The sequence below is a fragment of the Scyliorhinus torazame genome, chromosome 9 (assembly GCF_047496885.1).
Source record: "Scyliorhinus torazame isolate Kashiwa2021f chromosome 9, sScyTor2.1, whole genome shotgun sequence".
Taxonomy (NCBI): Eukaryota; Metazoa; Chordata; class Chondrichthyes; order Carcharhiniformes; family Scyliorhinidae; genus Scyliorhinus; species Scyliorhinus torazame.
Genome location: NC_092715.1, coordinates 264,554,041 through 264,572,488, shown reverse-complemented (window position 1 = coordinate 264,572,488; position 18,448 = coordinate 264,554,041). Strand labels below are relative to the sequence as shown.

The 18,448-nt window shown below is 48.9% G+C and overlaps 1 protein-coding gene across 8 annotated transcripts in view; it reads right to left on the bottom strand.

Annotated features, from left to right (window-relative positions):
* Positions 1-2,615: 2,615 nt before the first annotated feature.
* The window catches only part of trpm3 (transient receptor potential cation channel, subfamily M, member 3), a 416,706-nt gene continuing 400,873 nt past the window's right edge, over positions 2,616-18,448 (bottom strand). For all 8 annotated transcript variants that reach the window (XM_072517384.1, XM_072517386.1, XM_072517382.1 and 5 more), the window contains 4 exons: positions 15,506-15,647; positions 10,984-11,183; positions 7,958-8,090; positions 2,616-5,522 (listed from right to left, as the gene is read on the bottom strand). In XM_072517384.1, the coding sequence (XP_072373485.1) occupies positions 4,046-5,522; positions 7,958-8,090; positions 10,984-11,183; positions 15,506-15,647 (1,952 nt within the window). In that variant the 3' untranslated portion in view covers positions 2,616-4,045. The remainder of the gene's footprint in view (positions 5,523-7,957; positions 8,091-10,983; positions 11,184-15,505; positions 15,648-18,448) is intronic.

Genomic DNA, 18,448 nt, shown 5'->3' with positions numbered 1-18,448 from the left:
CTTTGCATCGTTACATTAATGTTAAAACTCAATCATCTCCCAAGGGTAACAGGACGAAAGGATCTACTCCTTTTGAAATGGACAAAATAGATCTTTTGCTGTTACACGGTGCTGTGGGAACGTCCAAGATACATGATGTTGGCAGAGGCTGGGGGAAATTCAGCGACAAATACTGATCAATGCATTCATTTGGGAAAAAGAACCCATTGCATTTGCACTGTCGTGCCAAAATGATCATAAACCAGTAGGTAAATATTGCACTTTGAGAATACAACACCTTTATCCCCTCCGGTTAACACATTCGCTATCAGTAAGAGAACACTGTATTAACATTTTCATATCTAGTGGCTGCATGAGTGGGGATTATATTCAGACTTTCACAAATCTACTTGACTGGACACAGGCAATTCAAGTTTGATGATTTTCTGTTGTGTGAATCAGTGGCGTGTTGAAGGTCTGATTGGCAACCTTTAATTTACTAGCATTTCGAATAAGGAAGGAGCGCCGTGTTTCAAACTTACTGTTTCTATCAGTTTTGAGTTTTACTTTTAGCCAGTCAAGGTTCCTGAGGGAGGAATCAGAGAGGACCAGCTTGAAGAGACTGACTGTGTTGTTATATATCCAACTCTTGGTTCAGTCGAGACATGGGTGGATTTCAAGGTAGGCTTTCCCCCTTTGTTCAGCCAGCTCACAGGGATGGACAGCAGGTGATTACAAACCCCCTTTTCTCGTGGGCGCAGATGCAGGTCAGTAGGTGAGCTTGAGGGGACTCCAAGGAGAATGGCAACTGCCCCTTGCATCTATTCCACCTGCATGGGGGTGGCAAAATGATCTTCGGAGGGTGAGAGAATGTTCGCAAGACTAGCTGTCAAACACATGTTAACTTGTGAGGGGTGGGGTTGGGGGGAGGGTGTCTGTTGCCAGTGGGTGGGGAAAACATGCTGATTTGTGCAAGTTTTGTTCGACTTTCAAATGTTGCTTGTGGGAGAGGAAAGTGGATCCCTAACCTTTTTAAAAGTTACATTTGAAAGGAACCTACTTTCCAACCATACCATGTGGTCTGTTCCATAAATAGTTTGGATAACTGCCTGTATAAAACACAATGCACGAGAATTGGAGATAATTTACTCCACTCCTTGTTCTCTCTGTGACACAAGTTGGTTTAATACTGTACTTGTCTCGACTTAACCTGTTAGTATCCAGTGGCGGGACAGTCGGTAAGTAGAGGACACAGAGATAATGCAATCGTTTTTTTTCACTCAATGAGCTGTCGCGATCTGGAAGGCGCTGGCTGAAAGGGCGGTGGAAGCAGATTCAAGAGGAACTTTCAAAAAGGGAACTGGATAACTACTTGAAGGGGGGAGCATGCACAGGTTTACGGGGAAAGAGCAGGGGAGTGGCACTAATTGGATAGCACTTTCGAAGACGCATAGCTGGGGCGAAATGGCTTCCCTCTGTGTGCCGGATAAACCCTATGAAACTTAGAGGCTGGCCTTTGAAAACCAACGTGATCGTTATCTGGTGACTGTGGGCGGGATTCTCCGACCACGCTTGCTCGGCGACTGGGAATTCCTGCCCGAGGTCAATGGACCGTCACATGGTCCGCGTCCTGTCCGTGACGATCTTGTGGGGGTGGGCGTGGCCGAAGAATTCAGCCCCATGTCTTGCAAGGATCATGGGCTCAATCCTTAAGACCCGACTAACTTGGACATAGCCAAAAGAACAAATGGCCGTTGCTATGGCTACCGTCCATTTGCATTTGTCACATGTAACACTTGTCCAGGGCGACCATTGACGTTCCCCAATTATGCCCCGTACGGCGAAAGCCAGCCTCATTTTAAATGCATGCGACGCAAGAGTGTTAAACCTAAGTTTGGACCAAGGGATTGACATAATTATTTACATCCTTACTGCAACAGCGCACATGCTTTAAAAATAAGAGCCAGCAAATAGATTTTCAGCGACAATATAAACACTCGATGAAGAATCGCACTCAGAATCACAAAACTACAGATACTTGCAAATTATTTTTTAAAAATACTGTACAATCCTTCCTTAAAAGGCTATCAAATATTAACAAACAGCAGTTAAGACAAAATTCACCAGTGTTTGGTATCAAAATTATTTCTCCCCTTTGTGCTGTTAATCTCACTGCGTTGTGATCGTGTTTACCGACTATCCTTTCAATTCAATCTTTGAAAAATGAACGAAGGGGGCCATGTCACCTGGAGTTTAGGCTTGGACTGTCTCCTTTTCTAGCGCCTGTTTGTGATAAACTCGCAGAAGGACCGGCCATTATTCCACCATTGATCGCTGTTGATCGAGCAGCAGCCAATCCAACAGGGTCAAAGGTTATTGTGAAGCATGCAAATGTCGACCCTGCTTTTCTTAAAACCAGTTTCGGAAGCGTAACCATTCGGATCTCAGGGACAGGAGGAGGCCATTCAGCCCCTCCCAGCCTATTCTGTCACTCAATTCGATTTGATTACGGCACGGTGGCCCAGTGGTTCGCACCGCTGCCTCACAGCGCCAGAGGCCCGGGTTCGATTCCGCCTTGGATGACAGTCTGTGCGGAGTTTGCACTCCACCCCCCCCCCCCCCCCCCGCCCCCCGTGTCTGCGTGGGTTTCCTCCGGGTGCTCCGGTTTCCTCCCGCAGTCCAAAGATGTGCGGGTGAGGTGGATCGGCCGTGCTAAATCGCCTCGAGGTGGGGTTGCGGGGATAGGGTGGGGGATTGGGCCTAGTTAGGGTGCTCCATCAGAGGGTGGGTGCAGACTCGATGGGCCGAATGGCCCCGTTCGGCACTGTAGGGATTCTATGATTCTGTGATCGTGAAATGTTCATTTGATTTCGCAGAAACCGTTTTATTTTCTTTTAAAGCCTAGGAAACCTGCGGCGGACATCCTGGGAACAGAGATGGATAAGGGGAGGTCCATAATAATGAAGGCTTTCAATGGCGTAAATGAGGAAAAACTGTTAAAACTGTTCCCATTGACTGAAAGGTCACCAAATTTAAGGTAATCGTAAAGAACCCGAGGAAAGTCTTTCCGGCTGAGTTGCTGGGACGCGCTGCCTGAAAAGGCGGAAGCAGGCCCCAGAGTAACTTTCAAAAGGGCAATTGGATAAGTACCTGGAAAGAATAAAAACTTGCAGGGTTCCAGGGAAAAGGCCAGGGTAGTGGGACTAGTCGGATAGTTCTTTCAAAGAGGCAGGCACAGGCATGGTGGGCCGAATATCCTCCTTCTGCGGCTGTAATTCAATAATTCAACGATTCTGACCTTCGAAACCCTCAAATTATATATTTTTCCAATCATTGCCACTGTTGACGGCACGATTCCAGAGATCTGTGGGGTCGAGGGGGTCCAGCATGTTGGCATGCCAACTTACCCAACGTCGAGGGGGGTAACCATTCAAAAAGCGTTTTGTCGGGCAGGACATGTCATCCGTACTCCTGGCGCAAGACTCCCAAAGTAATTCCCTGCTCAGAGCTCAGGAGACTCCCAAGGAGGGCCGCGGGAACGCTTTGGGAATGTCCTCAAAGCATTCGCGGAAGAGGTCAAACTTACTCGCCGGCTCAAGGGGAACCCTGGCTCGCGACCGACCGACACGGAGACGGTGCGTTTGGGAAAGTACGGAACCCATCGAGAGACTTTGTTGGGAGGGGTGCAGGGGCAAAGCCGGAAGGAGTCACAAACCTCTGAATGAACCCACCCCCCCCCCCCTGGCCAGAGGCGAATTGGAAGTATTTTGACGTGAGGGCAATGGAGTGGGCATTCCTCAGGAGCAGGCGCCCCACCATCACCTGGGACTATTGGCTGCATGGACCTACTGCAGCCATGTGATGACACAAACCCTTTAACATCTGAACAAGGAAGGAAACTGTGCCAAGGCATAGCGACACCTGGATAGTGTTTCAAAGACGGTGGCTAGACAAAGATTACAGCGGTGACCACGCGACGCCAACTCGGTGCCAATAAATCACACACAAATAAAGAAACAAGTACACATTTTGTTCCACAGTAAGGGTTGGGGAGGAGGCAGTGGTATTATGTGAAGCTGTGCTTGCTGCTGTCAAAGCTCCTAAAAGCTGTCGTTCTTGCCAAAGTTTTCAAGGAGATGCCCTCGGATATGCCGTCCGGCCGGGAGGAGTGGCTGCGCTGGAAAGGAGACTGGAAAGCTGGGGAATTCCGCTGCCTGTCCAGCTTGTCGCTGATGGAACAGCTCTTCCTGGTGTGCGACCCCAGCGCGTTCGACTCGGAGGCCGTGTAGCTGTTTGCCCTCTCCAGCCGCGAGAGGGGAGACGGGTGGTTGGGGCCGCCCAGCAGGATGCTGACCACCTCCGGCCCCTTGTCCGGCTGGCTCTCGCCTTCGTTCTCATCGTTGTCCGAGCTGGGGTGGCTGAGCTCGGCCTCCCTCTCTGGGTGAGAAGTGGAGACTTCGTCCAGGCCGCTGGAGTGCTCGCCGTGTGAGCCGCTGGACAAGGGCGAGTGCTCAATGTTGAGCGGGGGGGCAGAGACACAACGGGTGTCAATACAGTCAGTGATGCTGGTGTACTCGGCCGATTTCACAGGAACCCCCAGGCAGCCGTAATAACCCCGGGAGGGGAAGACAAAACTGTGCGATTTCACCATTGGACACTCGTCTGTGTAAAGGCTGGAGGTGGCCAGATAGCGGCTGCTCTTGGAGCGCTCCAAGGTGTGGTACATGGGAGGGTCTGCGTCCCATTGCTGAAGACATTCAGCTGTCTGCAAAGTCTCCGGGCCTGAGGCCTCTTGGGCTGTCGTTGAAGTCCCCGGGGCTGCCATCAGCCCATTGGAGATGAACATGTCCTCATAGGCCCCATTCCCCTCTGGCCACTGACCAGGAGGCAGGGGTGACCCTTGGCTGCCCAGCATGACCACCATCATTTCGGACGGGCCAGCAGCGGTGGGAACTTTCAAGGTGCTCTCGGCTGCCTCCTCCTCCTTCCCCATCGCTGAGACGTAGATGTCAATGCAAGACGATGGCCTTTTCCCATCTGGCGGGGCGGGAGAAGGGGCATGTGGTGGGCCAGGCTTTAATTCCTTCGCCAATGCCATCATTTGCGAGCTGCTTGTCCTCTGCAAGCTCAGGGACCTTTCCTTGAAGGTAAACTCAGTTCGCTCCGTGCCTGCCTTCTGCTTTGGGCTCACTGCGTAGAAGGAGTGGCTTCTCATCCTTGGTGTGATGGTGGGTGAGGTGGGAGAGATGGACTCCTCTCCTGCCTGCTCCCCACACTCCGGGAGTTTGTAACTGTTGCCTTCCTGGCTGTTGAAGCTGCTCTGTCTCAGAATGTAAGCTGTATCCGTGCAGTCCGAGGAGGTCCTCGATCTTGCCTTGCCCGCCTCTCCCTTGTCCATGCCGGCCAGCTTTTCCAAGGCAGATGCCATGCGCCCTGTCACCTCCTCCAGCTGCGCCAACCTGACGTCCATGGTCTGAAGGGAAGCCTTCATGAAATGTTCCCTCTCATTCACTTCCTCAAGCCTCATCGACATGTTATCGACCCTACTCAAAAGAAAATGGAGAAGAAACTGAACATATTTCTACAGAGTCAAATTATTGAAGCTTTTTGTCTTGTAATTGCGAGGACAAATGTAAGAGAGCAAAATATCAAACAATCACAATTTATAGGACAGGAACCCTAGTCTCTGCAAACAAAAGGAACATGTTCAAGCCTCGCGCCTTTTTTGAATTACCCAGGAGCTTCGGGAGCCTATAATCCCTAATCGCTTTCTCCATGGCAATGCCTCGGCCAATCAGAGTCAACTTGTCAACCAATCGGCACACTTTTCTCCTGTAGTATTGTAAGAGTCCTTCATGTTTTTTTTTACTTTGTTCCCATTTATTTTATTTTATTATTTTGGTTTCTGGACCCATAATCAGGATGTGCCTTTAAGCAGAAGACTCAAGATTGAAACAGCCTGCTTGCCAGGACACTGTGTTCCCAGGTTTCATATCCGGGAAAGGAGAAACCAGACTCGTCGGCACTGAGTGAATCTTAGGAACCAGATTGTGGAGGGAGTCAGTCCTTGTTAAAAAAAAATTTAGAGTACCTAATTCATTTTTCCAATTAAGGGGCAATTTAGCTTGGCAATCCACCTACCCTGCACATCTTTGGGTTGTGGGGGCGAAACCCACGCAAACACGGGGAGAATGTGCAAACTCCACATGGACAGTGACCCAGAGCCGGGATCGAACCTGGGACTTCGGCACCGTGAGGCTGCAGTGCTGAGTGAGTCAGTCCTATTGGTTAACTGGCAACCAGTGAGCTGGCCGGGAACGGGTCAGTGATTGGTTCCTGCGTGATGGTTTCTGAGAGAACTTGGCAGAGGTTTTTAGACCTTGGAAGCGAAAGGAAGTCTCTCTCTCTCCGGTTTGCTGAAGTGAAAGAACTGCTCAATAGTTCTGAAAGCGGTGAGCGCCTCACACGCTTTGCTGTAAACCTGAAACGATGCTGAGTCTGCAGAGAAAGTAGACAACCTTCCCAGAGAAAACCTCCTCAAGCCTAGAAGGAAGTGCCAAACCAAAAGCTTGAACTTTGTGTCGTGACAGTGTAAGTAATTGTGATTGCTTGAAATTTGGCATTCTTGTGTTTGTCCTGATGGGTACAAGATAAAAAGCTCCCATAACATGTCTCATTTTCCATATTTCCCCAGCCCCATTAGAAACAATCTTTCTACAAAGAGAATACGTATGAATCCAAATTGAAGGATGGTAATTGGTAAAAACCTCAGTGAATTGTGAGCTGGAAGATGTGGCCAGAACGGCCGGTGGAAGGAGATTGAATAGTAACTTTCAAAAGGGAGGTGGCTAAACACCTGGAAGGGAAAGGAGTTGCGGGACTGTGGGGAAAGAGTAGGGGAGTGGGACTAATCGAAGAACAGGATCAGGAATAGAAGCAAGGGCTGGAACAGGAACTAGATTGGGATCAAGAGCAGGATCGGGAGCAGGTTCAGGATGAAGGGTTCGGCTCAGTCCCTCCGAAGCTCGGAGCAGCAGAAGCACTGCCAGGGTGGGTAGTGCCAGGTGCCAGGCTGGCATTGCCAAGGGTCAGGGTCTGAAAGAGCCCATGCCCATAAAAGGGACGTTGAGGGCTGGTATTGAAGGTGGGGCATTAGGGGAGGGGGGGGGGATGCAGGGTGGGGATGAAGGAGCCTCTGGAAGGTTGGGGAGGGGTGAGGTGTGGGGTCCTGGCCTGAAGGGGAGTGTGGGAAGACATGAAAAGGGGTTAGGCCCTCAGCGACCCATAGCAGGGTGTCCTCACTGGGGAGGGTGTGGGGTAATGCCCATGTGTGTGTGTGTGTGGGGGGGGGGGGGCTAACATTGCCTGAGGGGGGGGTGTGGGGGACTGATGCACTATCAATTACCACAAAGTCGAGAGTAGTGGAATAATCGAGGCTTTATTGAGCAAAGATGTTGTGCCTCCTGTAGCTGGAACCAGAATGGCTGCAGCACCGGCGCGCACACACATTTATACTCCGCCTACTGGGCGGCGCCAGCAGGCAGGGATTTACCCATGTACCTCTGCTATACGTGTCTTACCGTAATACACATAATACTGCGAGTGGTGACTACCACAGGGACCTCAAGCCCACTTAGAGATCAGGGCACCCTTTCAAAATGGCGGCCCGATCTCTGAGGAGCCGGTCTGGCCAGCAAGTTCCGCTCCCCAGTGACGGTAAAAATTCTGAGTGCAGTTCCGGCCCGGGGCGGAACTCCCCAGGGCCCGAAAAAGTGACCAGGTGCGGTTAGATAGCGGTGGGGAATTCACCGACGGAACCAGAGAGAAACTGTCAGCCAAACCCGCCTGAAGCAACACTTAGAAACCTTTCCATTAGATCGCACCCCCTGACTAGAGAGCCCAAACACAGCCTTGAAATATCACTGAGTCTGAACTGAAAATTATGTTTAAAAATAAGGCAAAAATGGTGATAACGCACCGTTCAGCAGTAACTCTGATTCTTTCATCGTTTGAGGAGTTGAACATATCGTCCTTTTCTCGGAAGTACTCCTCTATGCACTGTTCCTCAAAGTCATGCAACTTCTTTAGTTCGTCTTCAGTGATGAAGAGCTCTAATCAAAAAGGAAAGGGAAAAAAAAGAGGAACAATTAATGGATTTTATTGCAAAAATATAGACACTCACAAATTGTAACATGGGGCAAAATTCTCCACCTCGCGTTGCCGTAAACGGGAACCGCGATCGGCTGTCTCCCTCGGGATGGGTGACCTGGCTCAGACCGTCATTGCTGCAGGTTTTTTAAACCCACCCCTTTTGTGCTACATTCAGGCTCCTGCTCACACTGCTGAGAGCTGCCTGTGTCCCTTAAATGCTCAGAAGGCCTCTGGCCATCTGGGAGCCCACCCAGGCTGCCCCTCTGGACACCCTCCTACCCCAGCTGTATTTTCAAGGACCAATCTCAATCCGGACCCAAAGAACAACAAAGAACAAAGAAATGTACAGCACAGGAACAGGCCCTTCGGCCCTCCAAGCCCGTGCCGACCATACTGCCCGACTAAACTACAATCTTCTACACTTCCTGGGTCCCATCCTATTCATATATTTGTCAAGATGCCCCTTAAATGTCCTTATCGTCCCTGCTTCCACTACCTCCTCCGGTAGCGAGTTCCAGGTACCCACTACCCTCTGCGTAAAAAACTTGCCTCGTACATCTACTCTAAACCTTGCCCCTCTCACCTTAAACCTATGCCCCCTAGTAATTGACCCCTCTACCCTGGGGAAAAGCCTCTGACTATCCACTCTGTCTATGCCCCTCATAATTTTGTATACATCTATCAGGTCGCCCCTCAACCTCCTTCGTTCCAGTGAAAACAAACCGAGTTTATTCAATCACTCCTCATAGCTTATGCCCTCCATACCAGGCAACATTCTGGTAAATCTCTTCTGCACCCTCTCTAAAGCCTCCACATCCTTCTGGTAGTGTGGCGACCAGAATTGAACACTATACTCCAAGTGTGGCCTAACTAAGGTTCTGTACAGCTGCAACATGACTTGCCAATTCTTATACTCAATGCCCCGGCCAATGAAGGCAAGCATGCCGTATGCCTTCTTGACTACCTTCTCCACCTGTGTTGCCCCTTTCAATGACCTGTGGACCTGTACTCCTAGATCTCTTTGACTTTCAATACTCTTGAGGGTTCTACCGCCAGGTGGTGGCACTCCACAGAAGTGCTGTCCCACTGCAGAGGAAGCAGGTGATCAACTGAGCTCACCCCAACCAGAGGACAGCTGCACTGAGACATTGGAACCCTCCCTGGTTCTCTGCCCCTCTCAAGGCAGAGGCCTCACCAGTGACCCCCACCCCTCCGGCTCACCAGCTGCGTCCTCCTGGTGAGACTGGCAGTGCTGACTGCCTCTGACAACGCCTCCCAGGCAGTGTTCAGGAGGGAGGGTTGTGTCTGTGGCCCATGCTGTGGAAGAGGGTGTCCCTCTGCTCTTCACTGGCATGGAGCTGTGGACCCACCTCGGACTCCCCTCGGGGAGGGTGGGCAAGGAATCTCTGAGCCATCTTGGTGGCCGCAGTGGGTGTGTGGTAAGTGGAGCTCCAGCTGCCAGGCGCTAATTCTGACCCCGGCGGTTAGAATGGCCGCTGGACTGGAAATTGCTCCACAAATAGTGCCCCAAAAGGAACGCAAATCAGTCCTGATATCAACACTAAAAATGGAGAATTCCCCCACCCCCCCGGTCTAATACAAATTTAATTTCAACCAAATGTACTTAGCATCTCCCAATGAATTGGAGGCAGTGTAGTACTTAGGACAGAACACAAAGCAAACTATCTAATTAACAGCAAAATAAGTCCATTTGAACTGCAAGCTACAGCAAACAGCACCTACCCACTCAGCAAACAGAGTCTATTTAAAGAGAGTAACTACAAACTACAGTGATTGCTTAAACTACAGCAAATCTCCCAATAAAAACAGGATTACTTTTTCAGTGAAGTGAAATAAAATTGTTACATAATTCAAATCAGCTGTGTGAAATCAATCGCGGTCACTTACCGCAGTCATTGACCGGCTAATTTATCCAATCGTCTCCACGGTGAAGTCAGGTCTTGTGGGCTAATATGTAGCCAAATATAAACGTGTTACTTTGGCCGGGCACGTTTTTTAACCTGGTCCACTTTTTTGTAGCAGGTATCCTGCTGGTAAGATTGTGAGTTCAAATCCTGCTCCAGGGGCTTGGGCACGAACTCTAGGCCGACGCTCCCTGTGCAGTACTGAGGGGGCGCTTCATGGGCAGATGGGCTGTCCTTGAGATGGGGCATTTAACCGAGACTCTGCCTGCCCTCTAAGGTGGATGTAATAGATGAGCGGGTGAATTCTCCCCGTGACCTGGCCAATATTTATCCCTCAATCAACTCACAAAAAACGATCACCTAGTGATTACCACTTTGCTGTTTGCGAATTGGCTGCCATTTGACCAACTTTACAATAGCCACAGCACTTCAAAAGCTGTAAAGCATTGAGAGATCAGGCGGTCGTGATATACATGCAAGTCTTTTTCTCTGAATTCTTTGTTGGATTTGTTAGTGACCACTTTATTTACATTCATGACCCCTAGTTTTGTTCTCACCCTACAAGTGGAAGCATCTTCTCAACGTTTAGCTTATCAATAAGCCCCTTTGTAACTTTGAAGACCTGTAGCTATCAGGTCATCCCATTGCCTTTTCTCTCCTGCACACACGCCTGGCTATAACTGCAGCCAGAGTCCACCAGGATGGCTGGAAATCAGACCGGATCACTCAAAGTCATGACATTACGTTGAAGTATCTAACGCCCTGTTCGGGGGTGAAGGTTTGTCCACACCAAGGCATGTTCTAAAGACACCTTGAACTACATTTTAGGTACCACCTTTATAAATGGTTACTTATTACCGAGATGGATTAGTTAAACAGACGGCAGCCTGGCAATGGAACAGCCGCTCCCGGTACGGAGGCGACTTACTGAGTCCGTAATCTTTGTCTTCCTGGTCAACCTCCTGCTTCCGCCAGCGGCAACATATGAGTTGGCAGACCATGGTCATGTGGCTGAACGTGATCAGTGGCGGGGGCAGGACGGGTCTCTCATGGAAGGTCATTATCAGCTGGTACCTCTGAAACTTCCAAACCTGGTTCGATATCGATTTGACTTCAAAGAATGTGTTGCTGCGAAGGAGGGAAAGATGGAGGCAGAGAGCAGAAATCAATCGCGACATAAAACAAAGATCTTTCACTCACCCGCCGCCAAGAAAAGCTGCTTCTTATTTCACCGAGCTACGCTTCAAGGGGACCAGACTTTTACATTAAAAAAATTTTTGGAAAGGGTCCAGAGGAGGTTCACAAGAATGATCCCTGGAATGAAGAGCTTGTCTTACGAGGAATGGTTGAGGACTCTGGGTCTGTACTTGTCAGAGTTTCGAAGGATGAGGAAGGGATCTTATTGAAACTTACAGGATAATAATAATCTTTATTGTCATACATTAACACTGCAATGAAGTTAATGTGAAAATCCCCTCGTCGCCACACTCCGGCCCCTTCGGCTACACGGAGGGAGAATTCAAAATGTCCAAATTACCTAACAGCTCATCTTTCGGGACTTGTGGGAGGAAACCGGAGCATCCGGAGGAAACCCGCGCAGACACGGGGAGAACATGCGGATTCCGCACAGTGACCCAAGCCGGGAATCGAACCTGGGACCCTGGAGCTGTGAAGCAACAGTGCTAACCACTGTGCTACCGTGACGCTCTTTACTGCAAGGCCTGGATAGAGTGGACGTGGAGAGGATGTTTCCACTAGTAGGAAAAACTAGAAGCAGAGGGCACAGCCTCAAACTGAAGGGACAATCATTTAAGACAGAGATGAGGAGGAATTTCTCCAGCCAGAGGGTAGTGAATCTGTGGAAATCTTTGCCGCAGAAGACTGTGGAGGCCAAATCACTGAGTGTCTTTAAGACAGAGATAGATAGGTTCTTGATTAATAAGGGGATCAGGGGTTATGGAGAGAAAGCAGGAGAATGGGGATGAGAAAATATCAGCCATGATTGAATGGTGGAGCAGATTCGATGGGCCGAGTGGCCTAATTCTGCTCCTATGTCTTTTGGGCTTAATAAAGAAAACCGTAAGACAAGAGGAATGGGGTTGTGATTGGCTGCGATTGTACTGATAGTCAATCAAACACCCCCAATGTTGCAAAAACAAAATTGTAAAAGGGAGGAGAGGGTGGAGAAAAAGCCAGATTGTTTTTAAAAAGTGACGGGAAGGCAGGATGGAACTTGGAAACAGAAGGAACGAGCTTGTTCCACATTGAATTAGATCGTAGCTAGTCTGCATCTCTACTCCACCAACCCCATTTGGTTTCAGAACCCTTCACCCCTCATCGAACATAACACCCAGAAATTTCCAATCAACCTACAGCCTCAACAGCTCTTTGATGGCGAGAGTTACAGATTTCCACTACTCTTTGTGTGAAGAGGTGCTTCCTGAGTACGGTTGCCAACTGTGATTAAATGTATTCCTGGAGGCTTCGGCACATGACTTTCCCACTGCCAATAGTCGGCCGACACATCCGCCCTTGTGACGTACTGACTTCCTTCACCAATTGGAAAGCAAAACGACTTTGAGGATTATACCCACCTTGTTCTGGGCTCGCCCCTCCACCAGAGGAAATAGATTCTCTTTTTCTTTTTTTGAAGTAAATTTAGAGTACCCAATTCTTTTTTTTTCAATTAAGGGGCAATTTAGCGTGGCCCGTTCACCTACCCTGCACATCTTTTTGGGCTGCGGGGGTGAGACCCACGCAAGCACGGGGAGAAGGACATTGACTCGGGGCTGGGATCGAACCAGGGTCATCGGCGCCATGAGGCAGCAGTGCCATGCGGGCCGCCCTAGATTCTCTCTTTCTACCTTGGCACTCCTTCAATGATCTTAAACGCCTCAATATGATCATCCTTTAATCTTCTATATTCAAGCGAGAACTGAAGAAAAGGGAAGTTGGGAAAGAGGAGTCCTCGCTGGTACAGTGGGCCAGCACACTGTGCTTTGACCCCTGAGGTCAGAGTGCAAGTTCAATGCATCCCTCATCTGTCTCTAAGATTCCTACCTCCTCAATCTTAATGCGTGCAGGCTTGAACTATATGGTGGCTGTCATGGGAGCGTCCCTTTAAGAAATGTGTGTTTATCAAATGGCTTCAGTGATGTCATTGTGTGGGTGGTGCTGGGCTGTGGCTCTGGTTTTTACACCCGGTTTGAGCTGGGAGCTGGGCTGTGGCTCTGGGTTTTACTTTCGGTTTACACAGGTTGGAAGCTGGATTCAGACAAAGAAGGTTTCTCTTCTCTCTCTCTCTCTCTGCATGCTAAAATGTGTTCAGATCACTTGATAATTCAAAAGTGATAACTGTTTTCTGGAAATAATTCAAACCTGTTTTGGTAAAAGGTTTTTTTCTGGTTTATTGGATGTTGTTATCAAATTGAAACAGTTGAAAGGGAAGTTATTAAGGGTTATATATATATATAGAACTGTAGCTGTGTGGGGTATTTATGTTTGTAGTTGATAAAAATGCTCACTGTGTGTTTATAGAAATGTTAACTGAATTCATAGAATAAACTTTGTTTTTGATGAAAAGTGCTTAAGGCCTTTGTTGAATAACACCTGAAAAGTAGGCCCATGTGCTCATCGTAACCAAAATCAATAAACAGTTGTGGTTTGGTGTTCTCTAAATCCTGGCCCATAACAGTGACCAAAATTACATAAAGGCGAAAAAGGCCAATTATAATTTTATTATTATTAATAATTGTTCTGCTTTCTCAAAAAGAGCACAGGTATAGACTATGATGGGGAACTGTTTACTATTCTGTCATTTACAAAGACCTGGTGGTCTCCTCTCCCCTCTGAATGTGAAGATCATGGGTTCCACTCCCACCTCATGGCCCTGAGTGCATAATCTCGGCTGACACTCATCATGGACGACTGAGGGAGTGCTGTACTGCCAGAGGAGCAGCTGTTGGAATGTTAAACGAAGCCCCCCACCTGCCTTCTTGTGTGGATCCGTGACCCCTTTTGAAGACTCTCAGGGGAGCTATTCCCGGTGTTCTGGCCAATATTTACCCACTCACCTACATTCCGCATTAGCAGGCCAATCTCACTGTTTCTGGGATCTTGCTCTGCGCAAACGGACATTTCGACAGTGAACACACTTCGCGGTGAAATGCTACGGGACACCCTGTAGCCAAGAAAGGAAAGGGGCTAAATTGGGCCGAATCTTTCCGACTGGATTGTGATCCAAATATTGGCCTCGGTTCCGGGTCAGGAACAGGGAAGTGGCCACGGCGGGAAGTCAGGTGCGATCCTCCCAAGGGAGGCCAGTTGAAAAGCTGCCTTGGGAGCTCTGTCCAATTAAGGACAGTGGGCGGCGGAACTGGGAATTTGAAGGCTAATGAGGAGGGCCTCGTTGCAATGTCTGGCTGGCAGCTGCAGCGGGAGAGGTGGCCACTGCTGAGGTAGGCAGGTGACCGCAAGAACACTTCAAAATCGAGGCGCTCTCTGCAGCATTGTGAAAAATTTAAAATCTCGCATGGCCACAGCTGTCAGGGAACCATTGCGTCGGGGGTGACTCTCTCAACAGGATGGCCTCTGGCTGCCACTGTGGCCCTCGGATCCCTGACTCTCTGTGCTGAGGCGATGGTGAGGAAGCATTGATAGATCCACAGCCTACCATTGGCAAGTTGCCTCTAGTTACTTACTGAGCTCCAAACTCAATGGGGGCTCACCTTCCCCACTTAATGGCTCTTACTGGCTACCCATTGCTACTGGGTCGCCTATGATGCATAAGGCCCTGCCTCCAGAAAGCCCATTCGGAGGCAGAAGCATGTTGGCTAGCCGATCCAACAAGTTACTTTCCAAGTTTGCTTCCAGTCCCTCCTCCTAGCCGCCGGGACCAGGAGAATTCAGATAAGGTCAAATGATGCAACATCAACCTGTCAAATAAAAGCTTTCTATGGCTCACTAAACCTGGTGTTTTAGAGAGAGGTTTGATATGGGTTTAACGTCCCCATTTCACTACGTTCCCCGTCCCAGTCACCTCCAGATTCTTCTCATGCACCTGAAATCTGACCTCGGAAAAATCCGGAGATTTTCCACAATGGAACAATAGCGTGCATAAAAAGGAGTGATGTAATTATTGCTGAAGAATTATTGAGGCTCTAAATACAAGCATTTCTTCATGTTAATCATAGGGGCTGTTTAGCACAGGACTAAATTGCTGGCTTTGAAAGCAGACCAAGGCATGCCAGCAGCGCGGGTTCAATTCCCGTACCAGCCTCCCCGAACAGGTGCTGGAATGTGGCGACTAGGGGCTTTTCACAGTCACTTCATTTGAAGCCTACTTGTGACAATAAGCGATTTTCATTTCATTTCTAGTCTTATTCCTCGCACCTAAATGTTATTCTTTTTGTTTTGAATACCTCATACAAGCGTTGTCGCCCAATACTCACTTGAACACAGCTATCAGGAGATTCACCAGCAGAATATTTGCAACTAAAAGGTAACAGGCCATTATAGCTGGAATAATCCACGCTCCAGTTATGCAGGGGGGCAGGGGTCTACCGTCTTCTGTCAAACCAGCGCCACAGGGAGCTAAAAGAAATGGAAAAGGCACAATGTCAAAGTGATGTTCACCGCCAGGGCTTCATGCATTGATAGAGCCTGCGACCAAAGTAGATGCAACTGATAGGTTAACTTGTGCGAGGAGACCATAGATAAAAATAGTCACATGGTGGTTCAGTGAACAGAAAAAAGAGACATGGGCCGGAATTCTCTGGCAGTTGGGATTCCCTTTTCCCGCTGACAGCGCGCCTCCACCCTTGGCTGTCCCGGCAGCGTGGGGTGGCTTCAATGGAAATCCCACTGACAAGCAGCGGGAGAAGAGAATCCCGGCACAGGCGAATGGCGCGCCGCTGAGAAACACACGGCTGGGGGACCGGACAATCCCATCCACATTGTCAAAGCTTTTCATCTTGGACTCGTCAGGACAAATGCAAGAACGCCAAATTTCAAAGGAAGCAGCAATTTACACTGCATGTAAACAAAGGGGGTGGGGGAAGAGCGGGGCAATAGTATTGGGCGTTCACACCGGCAGACTATTCCGGTTCCATCGACAGTGCACCCCTGCCGGGGGGTTTCCCGACGGCAAGGGGTGCACCCAATGGGACCCCAGGAGGGCAGATTCCGCCCCTGCGGCGGGTTGCTTGGTAAATCCTACCCACGGTATAGATTGGTGCCCCTTTTGAAATTTGGCATTCTTGACTCTGTCCTGATGGGTGCAAGATGATAAGCTTTGACAGTATGTCTCTTTTTCCAGCAATGTGGGGATAGGAGTCCCTAGCATGCAAAGAGCGGGAGGATAAGCAGAAGGTGGAGGATAACCATGAAGGAACCTTGTGTCACATCCTTAAACTCAAGCTCAGCTGGTTGCTTTACTTGCACAAACCCAGATTGCAGAACGATTGAGTGTACGACCGTAAATCTCCTCTCTTATTCTTCTCCTAACAACATTCCGGCAGGTGAAGTGTAAAATTATAAAACAGTGCAGCATAGAAGGTGTCCATTCAGACCATCATTATCGCGTTGGCTCATTTGTAGAATAATCCAGTTAGTCGCACTCCCTGGCTCATCCCCACATCACTACAACGGGACAGTGTATTCCAAATCCTAATCACTCATAGGGTCAGAACGCTTTCCCTCATGACGCCTCTGGTACATTTGTCAAGTACCTTAAACATATTCCCTCTGGTTATCGATCATACAGCCGCTGGGAATAATTCTCGTGGCCTGCTCTGCTGCAAGGAGAACCATCGGAGCTTCTGAAATCTTTTCTTAAATTTAGAGTACGCAATTATTTTTTTCCAATTAAGGGACAATTTAGCCTGGCCAATCGACCTGACCTGCACATCTTTGGGCTGTGGGGGTGAGACCCACGCAGACACGGGGAGAATGTGCAAACTCCACACGGACAGTGGCCCGGGGCCGGGATCGAACCCGGGTCCTCAACACCGAGAGGCAGCAGTGCCGCCCTGTCCGGTTCAATTCGAACCTGAAATGTGAAATCTTTTTCTCTCTCCAGAGACGCTGCCAGGCCCGCTGAACTCTTGCAGCATTTTCTGTTTGCATTCCTGCTTCCCCGGTCCATCCCCACCTCTCTAATTCCTCCTCCATGGAACCTTCCCACACTCTCAGCGATTTACTTTTTAAATCGCTGCTGTCGCTGGACTCCCATCCACCACAAAAAGGCGGCCATTCGACCCACTGAGAGTGTGACAGTTCCCTGACACTGTTATCCACTTAGTCCCACTCCCCCTGTTCTCTCCCTACAGCCTAGTAATTTTCTTTTTCCTTTTCTACTGTAAAACAGTTCCCTTTGGCAAGTTATCTACCTCCAAAGCCCTCACAGGAAGCACGTTGCAGATCAAGACAACTTGCCGCATTAAAAAAGTTCTCCCCAGTTCTTTAGCCGATGACCTTTCAAGTCCCGTCAATCACCTTAAATCCTCTGGTTACTGACCCTCCTGCCATTGGAAATAGTTCCACTCTATTTACTTGCTCAAAATCTTTCTCAATTTTGAATATCTCAGTTAAACCTCTCCCCAAGACATATTTATTTACAATACAAGTTGGAAGGAAGGCAAAATTTCCAAAGCGCCACCTGTCATGATATACAGACAGGCAGCTAATGAACACAGAGAACAGGACATGACCAATGAGCAGGCAGGACACTCAGGGGTGGTATCTCACTATAAAAGGCACGAGGCACTCACACTCCGCCTCTTTCCACTGATGAACATCACAGAGCGGGTCAGGGTGTATGTACAGTATCACACCTCCAGCACGTGGCTAAGAGCTAGTCTGGTTCAGTCAGACTGAGTAACCACACTTAGGTTAGCGGAGAGTCGAACTCATAGAGAACTGTGCTAACTGTGCTACTGGTTCAATAAACCAGATTGAACTAACTTCAAGGTTTGGAGTATCTTTTGGTTAAAGCTGCATCCAGTTGCAGCCTGTGTTATCCCAGAGTACATAACATGACACCACCCTGTGAAAGGATTTTAATTTGCAAAATAAGTCTTAGACGTTAAGTGGTCAAAAGCAAGAGATGGACTCCAACTGTGCTCGTTCCTTTCTGAAAAAAAGTGCTGGAAAATGCACTAATTTGCATAGAGTGTGGGTTCCATTGTTAAGAGGACTGAAAAAGCTTGCTGCACTTTTGAATAGATGATAACAACAGTTGGGAAAGTCAGCTGGCTCACGTGAGGCTGAGCCACACCATAATCGCTGGAGCATTGCAACTAAACTCCTCTTGCTCATTGCTGTGAGGGAAGAGAATGCTAAACAATTTATCCCTCATCAGAAGAGTCATTATTGGTTGACAAGTGAGCTCTGAT